The sequence below is a fragment of the Magnolia sinica genome, chromosome 12 (genome assembly GCF_029962835.1).
Source record: "Magnolia sinica isolate HGM2019 chromosome 12, MsV1, whole genome shotgun sequence".
NCBI lineage: Eukaryota > Viridiplantae > Streptophyta > Magnoliopsida > Magnoliales > Magnoliaceae > Magnolia > Magnolia sinica.
Genome location: NC_080584.1, coordinates 8,417,435 through 8,436,591, shown reverse-complemented (window position 1 = coordinate 8,436,591; position 19,157 = coordinate 8,417,435). Strand labels below are relative to the sequence as shown.

The following is a 19,157-nucleotide window of genomic DNA, read 5'->3' as shown; positions in this document are numbered from 1 at the left end:
ACGTATCATTAACTGGGGGGAAACATTAGGAAAACACGAGGAAATTGTGGAATTACTCAATGAAGCTTCAAGAGATGCTAAAATACACATACATTTTTAGGTATTAAATAATTGCAAAAAAGATGCACGCATGCTAAGTTTTTATTTAATGGGGGTCTAAAATCATATAATACTAATTAACTCAAGGAACCATTAGGGAAACATGGGGGAAATTTTTTAATGATACTTCACAAGATGCTACCATAGTTGCCTATTTAAGAATCAAAAATAAGTTTCCCTTTAATAGGGCCTAAAAGCATGTATCATTGACTTAGGAAAATATTGGGGAAACATGGGGAAAGTAGTGGATCCATCCATCCATCCATCCACACCCACACACTCACTCAGACAAACATGCATTTCATCAAACAACCATGCATCTATAAAAAAAAAAAATTTAATTAATTAATAAACAAATTTTTGGCGACATGGGTACATTAGCAATGTTTTCGAAATATCACCAATACACTGGCGATACAAGTGACACCTGTAATTAATACAATTGAAAATATTGGCAATACATCAGCAATATCTATATATTATAGAAACAAGTGACACCTGAAATTTACATGGTCGAAATTATCGGTGATACATTGCTGATATCGATAAATCAGTGCTAGTTAGTAATATATCTCTGACACATGGAATTTCTAATACTACCAGTGTTATCAGTATCGTCACTGGTGTTATTGGTATCTCCGAACTGGAGATACGGAATATCAGGGATATTACAAACAAAGGTATGGGAAACTTGTATGGACGATGCAAGTTGTTTTGGTTGATTTCGCATTGGCCCACAGCCAACACAGAGTTAGATACTTTCGGGATCCGACCCTTTGTATCTGATTGTTGTATCAAAGACTTGTCTGGTATCCGGGCATCATGATCAACAAGGAACTGTATATAGCTAAATGATCACAGTCAAATCGGATCTTAAAGTGATCAAATAGCCAGGCCCACTAAAGCTATCTTCTTTAAGTTCACTAGATGTGTTGCAAAAGAACTGTACAAAGCAAATCGACTACGAACCAAGATTACCATTGGTAGGCCCAACTGTTTTATCACCATCATATTCTGATCTGATGGTGGTAGGTTCACAATACACTAATAATCTGGATACGCTATTGACTATCACGTGTTTTTTTTTCTTCATGTCATGCCAACTACAATTTGCCACTTGGGTATGATGGATTTCGAACCATTTCTTCATGTAAACTTCAACAGAACCATTGACAGTAGCGGTGTGAGTGGTCCAATTCCTTCCACATTTGCCAATCTAGTAAACTTGGAGAAATTGTAAGTCCTTTTTTTGGTTGATTTGCATCCAAGCAATGAAATTATCGTCTACCTGAATGTTATTTTACATTGTGAAGCATGTTGTGATCTCAGGTGGGCCTTTGATAATGAGCTCACGGGCACAATACCTGACTTCATAGGGAGTTGGACCAAGCTTAATCTTTTGTAAGCTAATATAATGACATTTGCTCTTTTTTATTCTTCAAGGGAATCTTTTCTTATTTATGGGTCAGGGTTGTAATCAAACAGGTAATACATTGGACCTTCTTTTTTTTTTTTTTTTGAGAAAGTGGGCTATTGCCACTACCTTTCATTAAGAAGTGGAAATTACAGTATATTCGGGAGGGCCACAACCAAAAAAACCTCAGGGCCACTCCTATTGTATACCTACTCCTGAAAAGCAGGGGATTACACCCCAGAAAGCCGACAAAGTATGGCCTGGTCCTGGCCCTGGCCCTGGATCGTGGCTTGGGCCGGGCCTCCATAAAGAAAGTTGTCAGACCCAGGTCTGGGCTTCGCTAGTTTACTTGTCAGATCTAAAATTCAGGCCTGGGGCTACCAACCATTATTTTAAAATTGGTTTCGGATGGTGACTCATCCAGAGATTGAAACTGTTATGACTTGCTCTGACTCATTCCGACTCGGTTTGGTTTCTGAGAGTAATTCTCCCAATGACCTGTGTTGTTCTCCACAAATACTAACTTGGAGTTGACTTGATATTGGATGATATTTAGAACCATGCAACAAGCAGGCCTACCGATGTGGCCAGATCGACCTGCATTTTATATCAGTCCTACACCGTGGGACCCACTCCAGATCATCTATGATTAGAGTCCTACTTGAAGTACATCTTGGGACAAGTCCCTTTAATAGATTCTTATCTCATTAGGATGGAAAGTGGTATTTGGATTCTTGTCTTTATTTTTTTAAAGCTCTATAAGTGGGTGAAATCTCTAGATTTTTAGTAGTTGATTTTGAATGAATTTTGATGTTAATGGAAGTTTGAGTTCTTCTTCATGAAATTCCAGCAATGACATATCCATTGTTGATGGGCCGTGTCATGTAGACCCTCGCTGAGTTGCTCGTGGGTCCACCCATAACTATGCCTTGACTATTTGCTGCTGAGACACTTGCAGGATAGCCAGTTATCTCCTTTGTATCACTGTTGTATATTGCCACGCTGATTTGTCGGTGTTTTTCTTCACCCTCGCCGCTGCCTGCACGTGTCGACATTTTGACCCAAATGGACCATGTCACCTATAAATAAGGCTCATGATAGGCCCATTAAGTTTTCCTCAGTAACTAGGATTCATTGTTTGATTGAGAATTTTAACTAGCGAATGCTTATGTAGGGAGTTGCATGGGAATGCTTTCCAAGGTCCGATACCTTCCAGTCTTTCCAGTTTGACATCCCTAACTGCTTTGTAAGTATTTGTGTTTCTTTGTCAATTATCATTGCATTTGTTTAACTATCCAATGTTCGCATAGGCGAATTGGTGAAATAACGGGTGGAAGCTCATCTTTGGCATTTATCAAGGTCATGAGGAACTTAACCATATTGTAAGTAACCATGGTACCTATGTATTAATGCTAATTTTAAATTTATTATTGTTGTTCTTGTTATTGTGATATAATCAAAATCTTATTATTATTTTCTTTGTTTGGAGAATCTTGAGAAACAGTAAGATTTCAGATAGAATTCCATTCGACATTGGAGAGTACCAATCATTACAGCATCTGTAAGTTTTTTACATCAGTCTCTTATGTTTGTGCAGGGTTTGGGCCTAGGGCTGTCAATGAGCCAGGCCAGGCTGGGCTTCACGCTACCTAGTCTCACACGTTCATTTTAATTGAATGTTTGGCAGGATATCACATATGAGCCCCAGACTGGAGTAACCCAAGCTTAGACTAGAATTGTTCAAGCTAGCTTTTGTATCTAAGCCCAAGCCCTTGGGCCTAGAAAGCATGCCCAAACCTTGCTCAAAACCTGCCCGGTCCAAAAACCCACTGTCTGGCCGGACCATTGATGGCCCTAGTTGGGTCATGTCAGGGTTCGCAGCCCACCTCATTTTTTTATTTTTTTTTTGGCCTGAATTATAAGCCGAAGCCTACCCATGAAAGCCATAAATAGGCCTGGGTGTTGTCTGATGCTGGGCATCAACAGAAGAAGTTGTAATATATGGGTCTGGGTCAACCCATTTATTATTTGGGCCTGAGAATAGGCCTTGGCCATAGATTAGACCATGGACATATAAATGAGGTCCAAGTCTTTTTCGGGCGAAATGCCCCGAAGAGCTATGCTAGTCTTTTTTTTCCTGTTATTACATTAATCTTTAATTTTAATTTTTTAGGGATTTGAGCTTTAACGATTTAACTGGTGAAATTCCAAGCTCGCTTTTCACTTTGAGTTCGCTTTCTTCCTTGTAAGAATCAAACACCTATCCGAAGCGGGTTTAGTGCTGATCCTAGTATTTCTCCTTTCACTTTTCCTTCTTTCTCATTCTCATATTATGAAATATAAAAACTTTTTAAGTGTTATTTGAAGTTGCATTTCCTTTTCTTTTTATTTTTTTGGTCTCAATCTGCAGGTTTCTCGGAAACAATAGCCTGTCTGGTAACCTTCCTTCTAGTAAAAGCTCATCTCTCACGAACATGTAAGTTCATCTGATTTAATTGTACTGAATTGTAATCAAAATTGCATTTTTCTTACTTTGCCACCTTTGGATGTGTCATTGAATTGAATTGCAATAATTGGTTCAATAAAGTGGAAATCGCCAAACTAGGATTACCATCTATGGTGTTCATATTGAGAGAATCAGCTCCAAATTGCAATTAAGTTTCTTTCGAGTTGGATGGAGGAGTTCATTTGAAATTCGAGGGCCACTTACCAAGATACATACTACTACAGCTACAATGTGGCCATGTCCTTTCTATTGGACTGATTATTGTAATTCAATTCAATTGTACAACCAAATGCATCCTTAGATGTTGTCCAGGATTGCTTTTATATGATTGTTTCTTCTCTTTTATGGTTCATCATAAAAGATTGAGTTGTGAATATTCAATTGATTCATTATGTCTATCATGACGTTCCTCTTCTACAAAAGGAAAAGGATCTTTTTGTTCTTTAATTAGAATGCCGTTTGGTATGCAATGAAAGTCTAATCTTTTATCTACATTTGATTGGTTCTGGCTCTGTTACTAACTTGCATTAAATGTTTGTTAATTCATTTGCTTATATGTTGTTTCAGCAGAGATTTATCATACAATCAACTATCAGGAAGCTTTCCCTCTTGGGTTACACAAGGCTTGCAACTGTATGTCCAAAAGAAGCACACAGTTTGTTATTTTCATCTTCATTTCTCTAGTGACCAAACAAATCATTATATCATTAAAGGTGTGTTTGGATATCCTGTTGAATTGAATTGCAATAATTAGTTTAGTAGAGAAGAAATGACCAAACCTTAGTCACCTTGATATTCAGAACGAGCAAGTAGTCCTCAAATTGCAATTACATTCCTTTCAAGTTCAACTTGAAAGTATTTGGAGGCTACTATCTCAATATGAATATAGAAGAAGGCGATGGAATCAGTGTTTTATATAGCGAATAGCGTGTAGCATAGTGTTCATCCTTTTGAAGCATGAGGCACAAGCTACATAGCGTGTAATGTAATCTACACACAACTTCTAGATTTTTAATCAAGGTGCTTGGTTGCACCAATGTCATGATATTCTATACCAAATTAGACTCATTAATAATGAAATCTAAGAAAATTTCATGATATTTGGTGCAACGAAATGCAACCTAAAGTAATAGGGCATGAAAATGATTAAGCATATAGGTTAAAAAAGAGCAATGAAACTGATTCAATATTATTATTCATATTATTTTACTGAAAGCATTTAAAAGATTGGCTAATTTTTATTGAAAATGAAAAAATGTAACAAATTATTGAAAACATCACGTGAGCTACATAGCATGTAGCGTAGTCTACATAGTGTGTAGCATATGCAAATTATGATATAGCATAGGCTACATATGACTTAAGCTATTTTCATGAGCTAGGTAGCGTTAAGGCTATGTTACTATACATAGCGTATGCCACATGCTACATACCAAAGCTATTTAAAACACTGGATGGAATTTGGTGATTTCTACTTCATGAACTAGTAATTCTTGCAATTTGAATCGATAGAGAAACCAAATGCAAGATAGGACAATGACCCTCTTTATTTCTTCTTATGATATATAAATATAACTATGGATTAGATTAACACCTGTTATGATACATTTGAAGGTTCGATAACCATGATTGGTTAGACCTGTGAACACCATAATCAGGCATATTGCAATATTATGTTTGGTATCCATATTCAATATTTAAAGGTGCTAAATTAATTGGTTTTCAGAATGAGAGCATAGCATAAGTGTGCAAGATCAGGGTTCTTCCCTGGAGAAAGGGTTCACAGACTTCTTTTGGGGATGGTTCGAAGGAAAAAAGAATCTCCATTGGGTGAGTTGGAAGTCTATAGTGGGCCCCTCTAAAGGAGGGTTGGGCATCAAAGGTTTAAGGGACGTCTCATCAGCCCTCAAGTTAAAGAGAGCCTGGATAATCTTCGTTGATCACCACAGCAATTTATGGGCTAAATTCATGAGAGTTAAATACGAAGTCACACTGCCTTGGGGTCTAGCAGCTCAGTGCCATTCTGACTCCCCAACTTGGACTCAGGTGAGGAAACTCCTCGACCTCCTAACTACCAATTGTCGTCTGCTGCTACCTTCATGAGAACCTTTCTCCTCAGCCCTAGAATCTTAAGATTAATGAGGTCATTGACTCTGAGGACCTATTCCATAATAACTTTTTCCCTGCCTTGGGGTCTAGCAGCTCAGTGCCATTCTGACTCCCCAACTTGGACTCAGGTGAGGAAACTCCTCGACCTCCTAGCTACCAATTGTCGTCTGCTGCTACCTTCATGACAACCTTTCTCCTCAGCCCTAGAATCTGAAGATTAATGAGGTCATTAGCTCTGAGGGCCTGTTCCATAATAACTCTTTACCTGCCTCCCTGCCAGATATAGTTCGTCACCACATCATTTTGGAAGGCCTGTCCCTTCGCCAGGGAGAGGACCGTCTCATTTGGACTAGGGAAAGGTCGGGCAGTTTTTCCACTAAATCAGCTTGGCAGGTCATCGGATCCCATCGTCAGTAGTATTTTTGGGCTAGATGGGCCCCACAAAAAAAATAATAATAATAAAAATTTGCCATCTACTCTTAGAAAATCCTTTACAAGGCAATCCCGATTGATATTAGCATGAAGAAAAAGGGTATTCAAATGGCTTCCTCCTGTGTTTGTTGTCAGGCCAACCGGTAGTCAAAATGAGGAATCCCTCGACCACCTCTTTGTAGAAAGCGAGATAGCTACAGCCCTGTGGTCCTATTTCTTGTCCACTCTCTCTGTAAATTTACTCCCCAACCAATCTGTGGGAGGCAGAGTCTTGTGATGGTGGGCTATTGCTAAGGAATCGTCCCCTCTAGGTTTGCTTAGAGGGATCACTCCGGCCCTCATCCTCTGGGCGATCTGGATAGCGAGGAACGAACAGCGTTCTGACAACCGTCAGATCAGGATACAGCACTCCATCAACCAGGTTCGGTCTTGGGTCTCATGCCTGTACAACACTTTTCCCCTTTCGCCGTGTAAATCCTAGAGTGATAGCGAGGTGGTAGCAGTCCTCGGCCTTCCACTAACGGTTATTCCCCTCCCCACTATGTCTGTTGTGAAATGGACTTGCCCATCCAGGGGGTGGGTAAAGTTGAATGTTGATGGCTCATCCAGAGGTAACCCGGGTCTGTCTAGAAGTGGGGGTGTCTGTAGGAATGAGAAGGGCGATTTCCTCTTTGCATTCGTTATGGGATACGATGTGGGGTCGAACTTCATGGCAGAAGACAAGGCTGTGGTCGACGGTTTAAAGCATTGTAGGGAATTTGGCTACACTAACATTGAGGTGGAGAGTGACTCCATCGCCGTCGTGGATTTATTCTCTAATAGAGGGAATGTCCCTTGGATCGTCTTCTACTGGAAAAACCAGTTTGACAATTTTCAGGCCGCTCTTTCCATTTCTGTTAAACATATCCCTAGGCAGTCAAATGCAGCGGCAGATAGCCTCACCCAATGGGGTAGCTTAAATCAGCAACATCGGTTGTTCCAATCTACCTCGGATCTTCCCGGTATCACTCGTGGGGAGCTGGTTCTCGATAGAGCTGGCTTGGGGGCTATTCGTTTCTCGTAGCCAAAAAAAAAAAAAAATCATCGTCATCAGTCTATGAGCTTGCTTATTTTTCTTTCTGTTCAGCTCTTCATGATAGGCGGGCCCAGTCCTTTTTCTCTGGGCCTCCCTGAATTGTAAATCCTCCTTTAGGAATTTGAATAGATCCAGGGCCGTTGGTTGGCCGTTTTTAGGAAAACAAAAAAAAAAAAAAAAAAAAAGATCGGGGACATTCATCAGGAGTGTCCGACCTTGAACATGCCCTTAGCAAAAATCAAGCTGCTTCATGCATCATAAAGGCCAAAGTGGAAGAACAAAAAGGAGAGCTGGAAAAAAGACAACAGATGCTATATATTCAACAAAATGTGAACACACAAGTGCTAAAATGATTCGCTGAACGTGAAAGTAGCACGTGTGCAAGATTAGGGAATTTTTTTTATGAGGGTCCTACCTTGAACCTGTCCTTGGTAAAAATCAAGTTGGTCCATACATCATATGGGCCACTGTTTGTAAGGGTGCAAATGGGTTGGGTCAAGGGGTCCGAAACCCGACCCATGTACTAATCAGATCAAAACTTTGGCCCCATACCCAACCTATTAAATTTTGGGTCGGGTGTCTAGGTTGTTTCAAACTCCCAAAACTCCAGCACATTTATTTATTGAGTTATGTGTGGGTCCTCCTATACCTGACCTAACCCATTAATCTCATGGGTTGGGTCAGGGTTGGGTATAAAATTACAAGTGACTTTTGAAACATTTGATCTAAATATGTTAATACCATTAAGATTTAAAGCAATGAGCTCCACAAGCCTATGTTAATTCTATGCTATCTTAGATAAACTTGAGAAGAATTTAAGATAAATTCCACATAAAACTTATCTTTAATAAACTAACCTACATTACAGATTTTATTTTATTTTTTAATCTATTTATAAACCGTCTATTTTAATTTCCAACTATAAAAGTATAGAGAGAGAGAAAGAAGAGAAGGTTGGAAGAAGAGAGGAACCCAAATTAAGGTTGCCGTCCTCACTCTCTATATTTTATATTAATAAATTTTCGAAACGACAAAAAGTGTTCTTACTAGAACTCAGTTTTTCCCTGCAGGGGGGCAGTATTTTGGAGAACATGGAAGTAGTTAGCAATTTTGTCGCATTTGGATTTGGAATTGGAATTATGCTGTTTCATCAGTAGTGCATGTTTTTATTGTTTTTATTAAAGATTCACCAATTATGCCTGAAAAAAAAAAAAGAACAAAAAAAAAGAAAGTGTTCTTACTAACAAAAGCAAGAATCCCCATCGTGTACTAATAACCAGAGAACAAGCATAACAACGAAACAAAAGCTGTCTTGTGCGAACCACATCCACATCCGTTAACAATGCTCTTGAAGTTGGAAAATAGACGTTGTTGATGACAATCTTAGAATACATGCGTGTAGTCTGACTGTGATGAAGAGCCTTGGTAAACAAATTAGCAAGTTGATCTTGAGATTGGATATATGGTGTAGAAATTTCACCACTAGAGACCTCATCTATGAAGTGACAATCCATTTCGATGGGTTTAGTTTTTCAATGATAGATCAGATTGTTTACGATGTGGGATGCCACCTGTTATCACAAAATAATTGCATAGATAAGCTTCCTGTAAATCTTATTTCCTGCAATAATTTCTTGATTCGCATTAACTCACAGGTGGTATAAGCCATTGGTCTATATTCTCTATTAACACTTAATTGGACCACCACACTGTGATTCCCATGTGACTATTTTCTCTGACAAATGTCCAATACCCAGTAATAGGTTGTCTATGTGCTAAAGAGCCCGCCCACTCTACATCGAAGTACGCTATGACATGAGAATGATCATTCTGTTTATATAAAATCCCTTGACATGGTGCATCTTTGAGGTATCACAAAATCCAAATAACTGTATCCATGTGAGATACTCTCGAACAACTCAAATTGGCTCATCATGTTTATAACGTAAGATATGTCTAATCAAGTGATAGTCACAAATTAAAAAATAATAAATAATAATAAATTTTAAAAAAAAAAAGTGATAGTCAAGCTGCGGTGGAAAGGTCATTTGCTTGCTCAAGCTGGAAGGTTGGTCCTCATAAATCATGTGTTGGCTAGGATTCCGATCCATACTCTAGCTGCAGTTAATGTTCCAGTGCGGGTCCTGAAATCCTTGGAGAGATGTTTCTCAGATTTCTTTTGGGGTTGGGATCAAGGGAAGCGAAAGTTGCACTGGGTGAGTTAGAACCACATTGCAAGGCCGAAAAGCGAAGGCGGTCTGGGCATTAAGCTCCTCAAGGACGTTGTGAAGAGCCTTCGAATGAAGCTTGCGTGGACATTCAAATTCAAAAATTTGCATAACCTGTGGGCTGAATTCTTGAGGTCCAAGCAAGGTCAGCTCCCTCCCAATAGGCTTGTTGGTGCTCCCAGCAATTCCTTCTCCCCCTTCTTCAAATCTATCAGCAAGCAGCTCCTCCCATTTATTAAATCTCACACACATAAGTTGGTGGGTATTGGTGGCTGTAATTTTTGGTCGAAGGACTAGACAGGCCTTGGGCACCTCAATGAGTGGTGCCAACAGTTGCCGAAAGATCCCCCTGGTCTTCTGGTTAAGGGCATGCTAGGTCCTGAAGGTTCCCTGCATCCTTCATCGTTTTTGTCCCTTCTTCCTACATCCCCGACTTTTTGAAAGAGGAGGGTTTCTGTACTTCTGTTGGGAACGACAGGATGGTATGGTCATTAAATTCTTTAGGAGAGTTTAGTGTCAAATCAGCATGGGAAGCTTGCAGAGAACCAAGGACAAGGAAAGCCTGGGTGAGGTGGGTTTGGCATGCTAAATTACCACCCAAAATCTCTTTATTTACCTAGAAGATGATCAAGGGTGCGATCCAGGTGGATGTTAGAATTCAAGCTAAGGGAATTCTCTTGGCATCGAAGTGTGAATGTTGTGGCTATGGCAGGAACCCTCTTTCGGATCCCCGGGAAGAATCGCTAGATCACCTCTTCTCCAAAGGTGACAAAGTAGGTATGAGGGGATCCCTGTGGACCATGGTAAGGTGATCTCTCGTATTCAGACCTAGATGCATCTCATCTCTCAATCTCTTCCCCCTCCTAGAAATATGCATCTGTCCCGCCAGATGTCTTTTCAGATGTTGAAAATCAGTTGTCCCCTACCCCAGATCATCAAGCTTTCGGTTGTGAGGTGGGAGAAACTGGACGGGGGATGGGTTAAAGTTAATGTCGATGGTTCGGCACGCAGTAACCCAGGGCAGTCGGGTAGGGGCGGGGTAATTAGAGATAGTCAAGGGAACCTAGTTTTTACTTTTTCGTCTGGTTATGATGTGGAGAGTAACACCCGGGCTGAGGTTCAGGCCTTGGCTGAAGGCCTAGCATTTTGTGTAGAGCGTGGATTCACCAAAATCATAGTGGAAAGCGACGTAAAAATTATGGTTAACATGGTAAACAAGGGCTTCACTAATACATGGAGGATGTGGTATTGGAATGCTCATATAGAAAGTCTCAAATGCAAAGTTGAAGTTACAATTAAGCACACTCCGTGGGAGGCTAATGGGGTAGCCGACAGGTTGGCTAGGTTAGGTAGTGGGTCCCAGGTTGTTAGGTTCTTTTGCGAGGTGATGGACCTTCCCATTGACTTGCGTGGGGCCCTATTCCTAGACAAGGTGGGCCTTGGAAATGACACAGATGATTGATCGATCCAAATTTCTAATGGGTAGGATCCGATTATATATAGGTAAGCCGCAGAGCATACGTTCGAAGCGATCAAGTGTAGGTGCAAAGTAGGATGTATAGGATGTTTGATGCTTGATACTTGATGTTATATTGATGTTTATGATAAAACGACGGCCAACTGGCTAAGATTTTCGGTGGACCTGCTTCGATTATATCAGTAGGCCTCAAAGCATACGCTCACCAGTTAGATGCGAGAAAACGATGGAATATAGTGTAATGCTGATATATATATATATATATGAGGAGCAAGGGGGTTGATAAGGAAATGAGTGTTGCACAATGTTGATGCTTTTATTTGATAAAATTGCAGCTTAAATGGTTGGATGAACGGCGGTATCGCAAGACTAGATCGAGTGGCTCGAATTTGAAATTAGGTAGCTCATGAGGATTGGACTCTGGCTAGAGTGAATTAGACCAAGGCTGGACTCTCTTTCTCAGTCTCACTCTCCTTAGTGGAGGGATGGCTAGATGGCTAAACCTTAAGGGATGAGGAAGGATGCTTGATCCTCCCTGAATGCCTGATGCTTCTGGATGTAGAGGATGCTTGAAATGAGAATGGGAGGAGGCTATTTATAACCTCTAAATCCAGTTTTATGGTAATTGCTAGTAATCCTAGGGGCAAAAGGTGGTTGAAGGGTTATGATTAGAGATTGTCACATGGCATTATCTCATGGGTTGGATGAGGTGGTAAAAGAATCATTTTGGGTAAAGAGGTGGGCATCGAAATAAATATATCTCAACCGCACACTTAGGGTCTGAAAAAGGGAGATTCTACATGCTTGAGGGACGCCACCCCAAAGAGCGGGAGTGCCACATGGCTGGTGGCAATATGGTTGCCGCCGGTCCCTACTTAGACTCCCTACTTTGGCTGATAGCCTCCTCCAAGCGTGTGGAGGCTCTGCTGTAAAGGTTGCTACTTCAAGGTTGTGCATATTTCTCTAATTGGGCTTGCTTTTGGGCTTGGGTTTGGGCTTGGATTTGGACTTAACTAGGTGAGTTGATTGGGTTGTTGGATTGGGTAGGCTGACTCAGTGAGTTGACTAGGTTAGTTGACTTGTCGAGCTGTTTCAAGGCTCTATGGTTTTAGATTCACAGGATTTAGGATTAGGCTGACTCAATGATAGAGAAAGAGAGAAAGAAGATAACAAAGAGAGAGAAGAGAAGACAAGGTGACCCAAATTGAGAAGAAAGGGACCCAAATTTGGGTTGATGCCTGCACTCTCCATCTTTTATATTAATGAATTGTTATAATGACAAAAGTGGCCTTAATAACAAAAGCAAGAATCCTCTTCATATCATAAACCACTATTAACAAAAGACCAAGCATAGAAGCAAATTAAAACTAAATAGGCCTAGGTAGGTTGTATAATGGTATGGCTCACATCCACATCCATTAACACCAACTTAGGATGGAATTAGTATTGTCCAGTGGATCTCATTTAAGGGTTCCTAATTTCTCACTTGGCCTTAGTGTTAATTTGCTAATTGAACTTTTAAACTTTAATACACTTTTAGTACTAGTTTCCTGGTTGGGAGTCGGGTCATTGGTAAAAATGGGTCCAAGTAGGGTCAGGTTAATTTTGAGAGGCTCTGGACCTGACCCATTTAATAATTCAGGTTTAGTTTTTAGACCCAGACCCGTTCCATGGATCTAAATTTTAGACACAGGCATACTTATTCTTAGGTCGGGTCCAACAACCCGACCCATTTGCACCCTTATGTATGAGTTAAAAAAGAACAGTTGGGAAAAAAGACAATGCCATGTGTCCAACTTTTGCACAGTTGGGAAAAGACATGCCATGCGGATGAGGGCCATACAAATTAGATGCCTGGGCCAAGGCACAATTGGCCACCTAATGAGATGACAGATTTAGATGCCTGGCCCAAGGCATGCTCACAATGGTCCCCATCTAATCAGTGGCAATGATCTCTGGTACATGCACTACACGATAACATATACACCGAATCTCCTCTTCAATCTCTCCTTGTTTCTATGGCCTCAGCATTTTTATTTATTTATTTATTTTATTTTATTTTTTACACACCCACACACACCACATGGTTACTCAAACCCTTGATCTCGGTGTTGAAACTCAGGACCCTAGCTATGGCCTCAGCATTAATTTCTTTTCTAACTACTTCCAATGATGTATGCGACATTGACCATAAGCTCCTTAAACTATCTCCTGTTCAGGAATTTGGTCGCGAACAACTTCGTCATCGATAGTTCTAATAACAGGTATTTACAAATGCTGCCTTTCTACTTATTTTGAAGAATACCCAAGTAATTCATATAACTTTCCACGCCACCGAATTTCCTACATTGCCTGTACATCTTTCTGAAATAAGAAATTCAGTCTATTTGTGGTATTTAAGTGTTTGATTCTTTTAGATTCAGTACTTTGCATTCAGGATTGAATTGTCTTCAGCGGAGCTTTTCATGCTATCAAGATTCTCTAACCCGTAAGCCGTCTTTTCATCTTCTTCATTTTTTTTCTATAGGTAATATATGGACTAGAACCTTTGACCTCAATGTTGAAACACAGTCTATACGCCACAGATGTTTCTTTTGGCGGCATTTGGATTCACAAGTGAATTGAACTACAAGCATTAATTAAATTTAATCAAGAAGGAATGAGGAAAAGCATTAAGTAGTAGCCGATCACAAATAAATTTCTTTTGGGTCGAACTTGAAAGCCACGGAACTGCCAGTTGGAGCTGGGACGCCCAATATGAATGCTAAGTGAGGAAGCTACAAATTGGTTATTTTCACTTCTTCTTTTTTTTCCCCAAAAAACAGGGGAAGCGGGACCCCCTGGAATTCATTGAGAAGGCACTATGTTATAGATATGGGAGGACAGGCTAACAAAAGGATCCTGACCCTCCAGAAATAAAAAACTGCACCATTCGGGGAGGCCCGACACTAAAAAAGCCGGCCAACCTATCGTAAGGAACTACACGAACCGGAAAAAGGAAGCTAAGAGATCCGCACCCCACCCAAACTTGATTTGTCCAGAACCAGCTCACCGCGCGATAGGAAGGGGACTTGTGAGGGGTGATCGAAGGAGATGCAATGTTGGTTGGCACTGGCCCAACGGGCCAAGCTATCCGCAACCCGGTTGACTTCTCTCAGGATATGCTTAATGGACACCAATCCACTAGCACGAAATGAGTCAAACTTTTTCTTCAAATAAAACACCCGCCAAGGCGCTTCCCCTGGGCTGGAGAACAAATCAGCAACTGTACTAGAGTCGCTTTCCACATCGATGAATCTGATGCCTTTATCGAAACACATAGAAAGGCCGTCCACGACAGCCTTCACCTCCACAAGGAAACTGGAGCCCTAACCGTAGCCCTTAGCGAAGGCGAACTTGAAATGACCTTTGTCGTCCCAGCAGACACCTCCACCACCCGAAGGACCGAGATTATCTCTGGAAGAACCGTCAACATTCAGCTTCACTCAGCCCGAGGTAGGTGAAACCATCTCACAAAGGAGATGGAGGGGGTGGGCGTCATAGTCTAGGGGAGATGAAGGTTCGCCAGGGCCTCTCTATCAACCCAATTTTTGCACCGCGGCAGTGGAAAAGTGGTCGCCAGGAGGAACAACCAGGTCCGAACCCAATGGATAGCCTCTGCGGCGCTAGAATGGATCCCATCGAATCGCATGGTATTTCTACTCTTCTAAACTTCCCAGAGGATGGGAGCAGGGGTCAATCCCCTAAGGATGCCCAAGCAAGAGCTTCTGCTAGCTACAGCCCACCATTGGGAGGCTCTGGTCAACAATAATTGGTTAGGGAGGAGGTCCACTGACAAAATGGTGGCACAATGGGCCCACACTGCAGAGGCAAGCTCCCCTGAAATGAAAAGATGGTCAATGGATTCCTTCTTATGGCCCCCCTGAGTGCAGCAAAAGCAGACAGAGGCCAAGTGAACTCCCTTTCTTTGGACTCTTTCTACTAGGATTGCCTTGTTTAGAGTCTTCCAGATGAACGTACCGATCTTGGGAGGGAGGAAAGAGTGTCACACCGAAGTGGCCCAACTATAGGACTGGGCGCGAGCGCGGATGTGCTGCCATGCCGATTTGACCGAGAACTGGCCTGACTTCTCCTCAGCCCAAATTATGCGATCATTTTGCTAGTTTAGAGTAATCCCTTCTGCAATCACGTGTTGACGCACCGAGGGAGGAAGGGAATCAGGGAAGGAGACATTGTTTAGAGGGCCCTCCGGTCCAATGAACTCCCTAATCTGAAGATTTTGAGATTGAGGGGGGATGTTCCCTATATTCCATCTCAAAAGAGGGCCAAGGCCCAACTAGTTGACGCCCCAGAAATTGCTGATTCCATTCCCCACTAGAAGTCAAGAGTGGTCCGTAAGAAGGGGCACGAGCTTGCGTATTTTCTTCAAGGCAGGAGAGTCTGACTGCCGTTGGATGGCGAGAGCTTGGACGCCTTCAATCGCATATTTAGTCATCATGAATTTAGCTCAGAGGCTACTGCCATGGTTGAAGAAGCTGGTCTAGGTTCTTTTCAACCTCAAGGCCGCCACAACATCCTTTAAACTCTTGATTCCTAGCCCACCTTGCTCATATGGGGAAGCAATTCTGCTCCAACGAATCCAATGAAACTTCTTTTTAGCTTCTGTCCATCCCCAGAAGAAATCAGCCAACCCTACTTCCAACGTTGCCAACGTCTTTTTAGGGACATCAATGGCCGCAGAGGTGTGGATTGGGATACCCGAAAAAACATGCCTGATGAGGACGCTTCTGGCTCCTTGGTTAAGGAGATGGGCCTTCCAACCCGAAATACGGGCCAGAATTCTTTCAAGTAGGGGCTGGAACGTGGAGGAAAGGACACCTCCTTTGGACAGCGGCACTCTCAAGTATTGAAAAATGGGACCCGAACGAGCAAAACCTGACTAGTGCTTCAATGCTCCTGATCCTTCAAACCGGAGCCTTGGCGGGAGCAATGAAGATGCTCTTGGCATTGTTTATCTTGAGGCCAGACACACTCGTGAATCTGTTGAGGAATGTCTGCATGCATCTAATGGACCTTGCACCGCCATTCATAAAGATAGTGGAGTCATCCATGAAAAGAAGGTGGGAGATAGTCTGAGAGCCTCTTCTGGTCATGTATGGCTGGTAGGAATTAGATTTGATCAGCTCAATGATGCCCCTGCTGAGGGCCTCCATGATAATAATGAAGAGGCTGGGCGAGAGGGGATCCCCCTAACGGAGGCCTCTTGCCAATTTGAAGAAGCCAGCGGCCTTGCCGTTGAAGAGCATTGAGAACCAAGGGGACGACCAGCATTGTTCGGCCAATGAGATCCATGCCTGACTGAAGTCGAACTTGAGGAGCACGCTCTTGAGGAACGGCCAACTACGGTCAGCTTACTCGATCATAAGCTTTTTCTAGATCAATTTTGAAGATAATGTTGCAGCCTCTAACCTTCCTATCAATGTCACCGATAAGTTCCTGGACCAAAGTGATGCTATCCGCAATGGAGCGACCTTAGACAAATGCCATTTGTTCGGTGGAGATAAGCTTGGGAAGAATGGAGTTCAACCTAGCCGCGATCACCTTTGAAAAGATCTTGTATACACAGTTACATAAGCTGATAGGACAAAATTCAGAAAAGGATTTGGGCGCTAAGCATTTAGGGATTAAGCAAAGGAGAGAAGCAGCGAAAGCTCTAGGGATCGTACCTCACTCGAAGAGGAACCTGACGGCTCTGTGAAGGTCCTCCCCAACTATGGGCCAACACGCCGAGAAAAAAGCACCCGAGAACCAGTCTGGACTAGGGGCACTGTCCAGCGGCTACGCATCAACTGCCTGCTTCACTTCCTCGACAGATGGAGGGGCCATTTGACCATCGTTATCTGCCTGAGAAAGAAGGGTTGGGATCATATTCAAGAAGTCCCCAATCGTTTCAATATCTTTTGCTGAGTAAAGGGATTTAAAAAAATCAGTTGCTGCCACGCATCTGGGACGATCCGAAATTGTGGTGCCATTTTGAAGATCGATTTGCCTTATTTGTGCCCTCCTGATGCTGTTGGCAGTTGAGGTGTGGAAGAATTTTGAATTCATGTCTCCTTCTTTAAGCCACCTGTTTCTGGATTTTTGTTTCCAGAATAATTCTTTGAGAAATTCTAATCTTTCCAAGTTCCTTTTATCCTTATCTAGATTTGTCAGGACTTGGGGAGAGGGGGAGAGGATCGCATTCTATTCCAGCGTCTCCACCCTCGAATTTGAGAGCTTGATTTGGGAGAAGATATTTCCGAAGACATCCTTGTTCCACTTTCTCAGCGCCACCTTAGTGTTCTTCATTTTGGCCAGGAGGTAAATCATCGGGTTGAAGGTTTCGGCGTGCCATGCTGCTGAAACCAGGGACTGGAAACCATCATGCTGGGTCCACATTCTTTGGAAACAGAACGGCCTTGAAGGGAGAGGCGACACCGAGGGAGCTACTAGGAGGAGAGGAGAATGGTCTGATTTGAGCCTGGGAAGGTGTTGCACAAAGAAGGATGGGAAGGTCTGCAGCCACGAGGAAGAGCAGAGGGCCCGGTCAAGTCTGGCCCATTTTCTGCTGGGTCTCGAACGGTTGTTGCACCATGTGAAGGCATTCCTTGAAAACCCTGCGTCCTGCAAATTTACTCGATTAATAGCATCGATAAATTCCTTTGAGCTCGTGCTTGCCAATGCGTTGCCTCCAATTCTCTCCGAGTGGGAGGTGACCACATTAAAGTCGCCATAAACAATCCAAGGATCGGTGAAAGCACTGGACTGAGAAGCTAAATCTGCCCATAACTCCCTCCTCTGCACATAGGAGCATTTAGCGTAAACGCAAGTGAAGAGAATCGGATGGAGGAGATTCGGCACCTTGGCCCTGAAGGCAAGAAATTGGTACGAGGATGATATAGTTTCCACCACGAAAGAAGGCTGGTGAAAAATCCAGATTTTACCCCCGTCTGCTGCATTAGAAATCGAATTGTGAAAACCAAGTTTCAGCCCTATTTTAACTCTCTTGGAGTCAGCTAACAAGGGCTCAAGAAAGATCAGAATAGCTGGGTTATGGATGGAAAGGAGACTTTTTACATGCCTGATTGAGGCAGAATTTCCCATTCCCCTTGTTGCGTAGCACGCCAACAACGCAGTGAGCCTAGATCCAATCTCAGGCCTCACCCACAAATGATAAACAAGAAGAAATATAAACTAGAAACAGATCAAAGCAATCCAAACAAATAACAAGACAAGATATACTAGAAAAATCCCAAACTAGGGTAAAAAACCACGGATGCAAACTTCCACTATGGAGACAAACGAAGATTACAAGGCAATATACTAACCTCTCCCTTGGAAGAACATAAAAAATCTATTGCCCACACTTTAGAAATATTTCTCAATATTCACCTTAACCCCAGAATAGCCCTAGGGACCCCAATTTATGGTTTTGGCAACTTCCCTTTCGCACCCTTGCGAAAAGCGACACAGAAATCCGCAATCCGCATCAGATTCGGAAACGAATCTGCGTAACCATGACCGGTCGAGCAGACTGCACGACCGGTCAAGCGTGTATGGCCCACAACCGGTCGAGCACCTTGGACCCAAAAACTGATGCTCGCTGGAGTTCTTGTCGTGTCAGTCCACGACTGATCGAGCAGGGGGCCATGACCGGTCGAGCAGGGCCCACGACTGGTCGTGCGCGGCCCCAGATGTGGCTCAACTTCTCAACAATACTCACATTCTAAAGGAGAACTTTATCCATGAGAAACACTTCCTGAGTTGATGGCCCTGTT

At 42.4% G+C, this 19,157-nt stretch overlaps 1 protein-coding gene across 1 annotated transcript in view; it reads left to right on the top strand.

Annotated features, from left to right (window-relative positions):
• Positions 1-470: 470 nt before the first annotated feature.
• LOC131220881 (probable LRR receptor-like serine/threonine-protein kinase At1g56140) overlaps positions 471-19,157 on the top strand; it is a 53,761-nt gene continuing 35,074 nt past the window's right edge. Inside the window, exons 1-10 of the mRNA XM_058215754.1 lie at positions 471-1,335; positions 1,429-1,500; positions 2,688-2,759; positions 2,824-2,895; positions 3,003-3,074; positions 3,687-3,758; positions 3,924-3,989; positions 4,590-4,652; positions 13,560-13,604; positions 13,764-13,828. Coding sequence (XP_058071737.1) covers positions 1,196-1,335; positions 1,429-1,500; positions 2,688-2,759; positions 2,824-2,895; positions 3,003-3,074; positions 3,687-3,758; positions 3,924-3,989; positions 4,590-4,652; positions 13,560-13,604; positions 13,764-13,828 — 739 coding nt within the window. The 5' untranslated portion in view covers positions 471-1,195. The remainder of the gene's footprint in view (positions 1,336-1,428; positions 1,501-2,687; positions 2,760-2,823; positions 2,896-3,002; positions 3,075-3,686; positions 3,759-3,923; positions 3,990-4,589; positions 4,653-13,559; positions 13,605-13,763; positions 13,829-19,157) is intronic.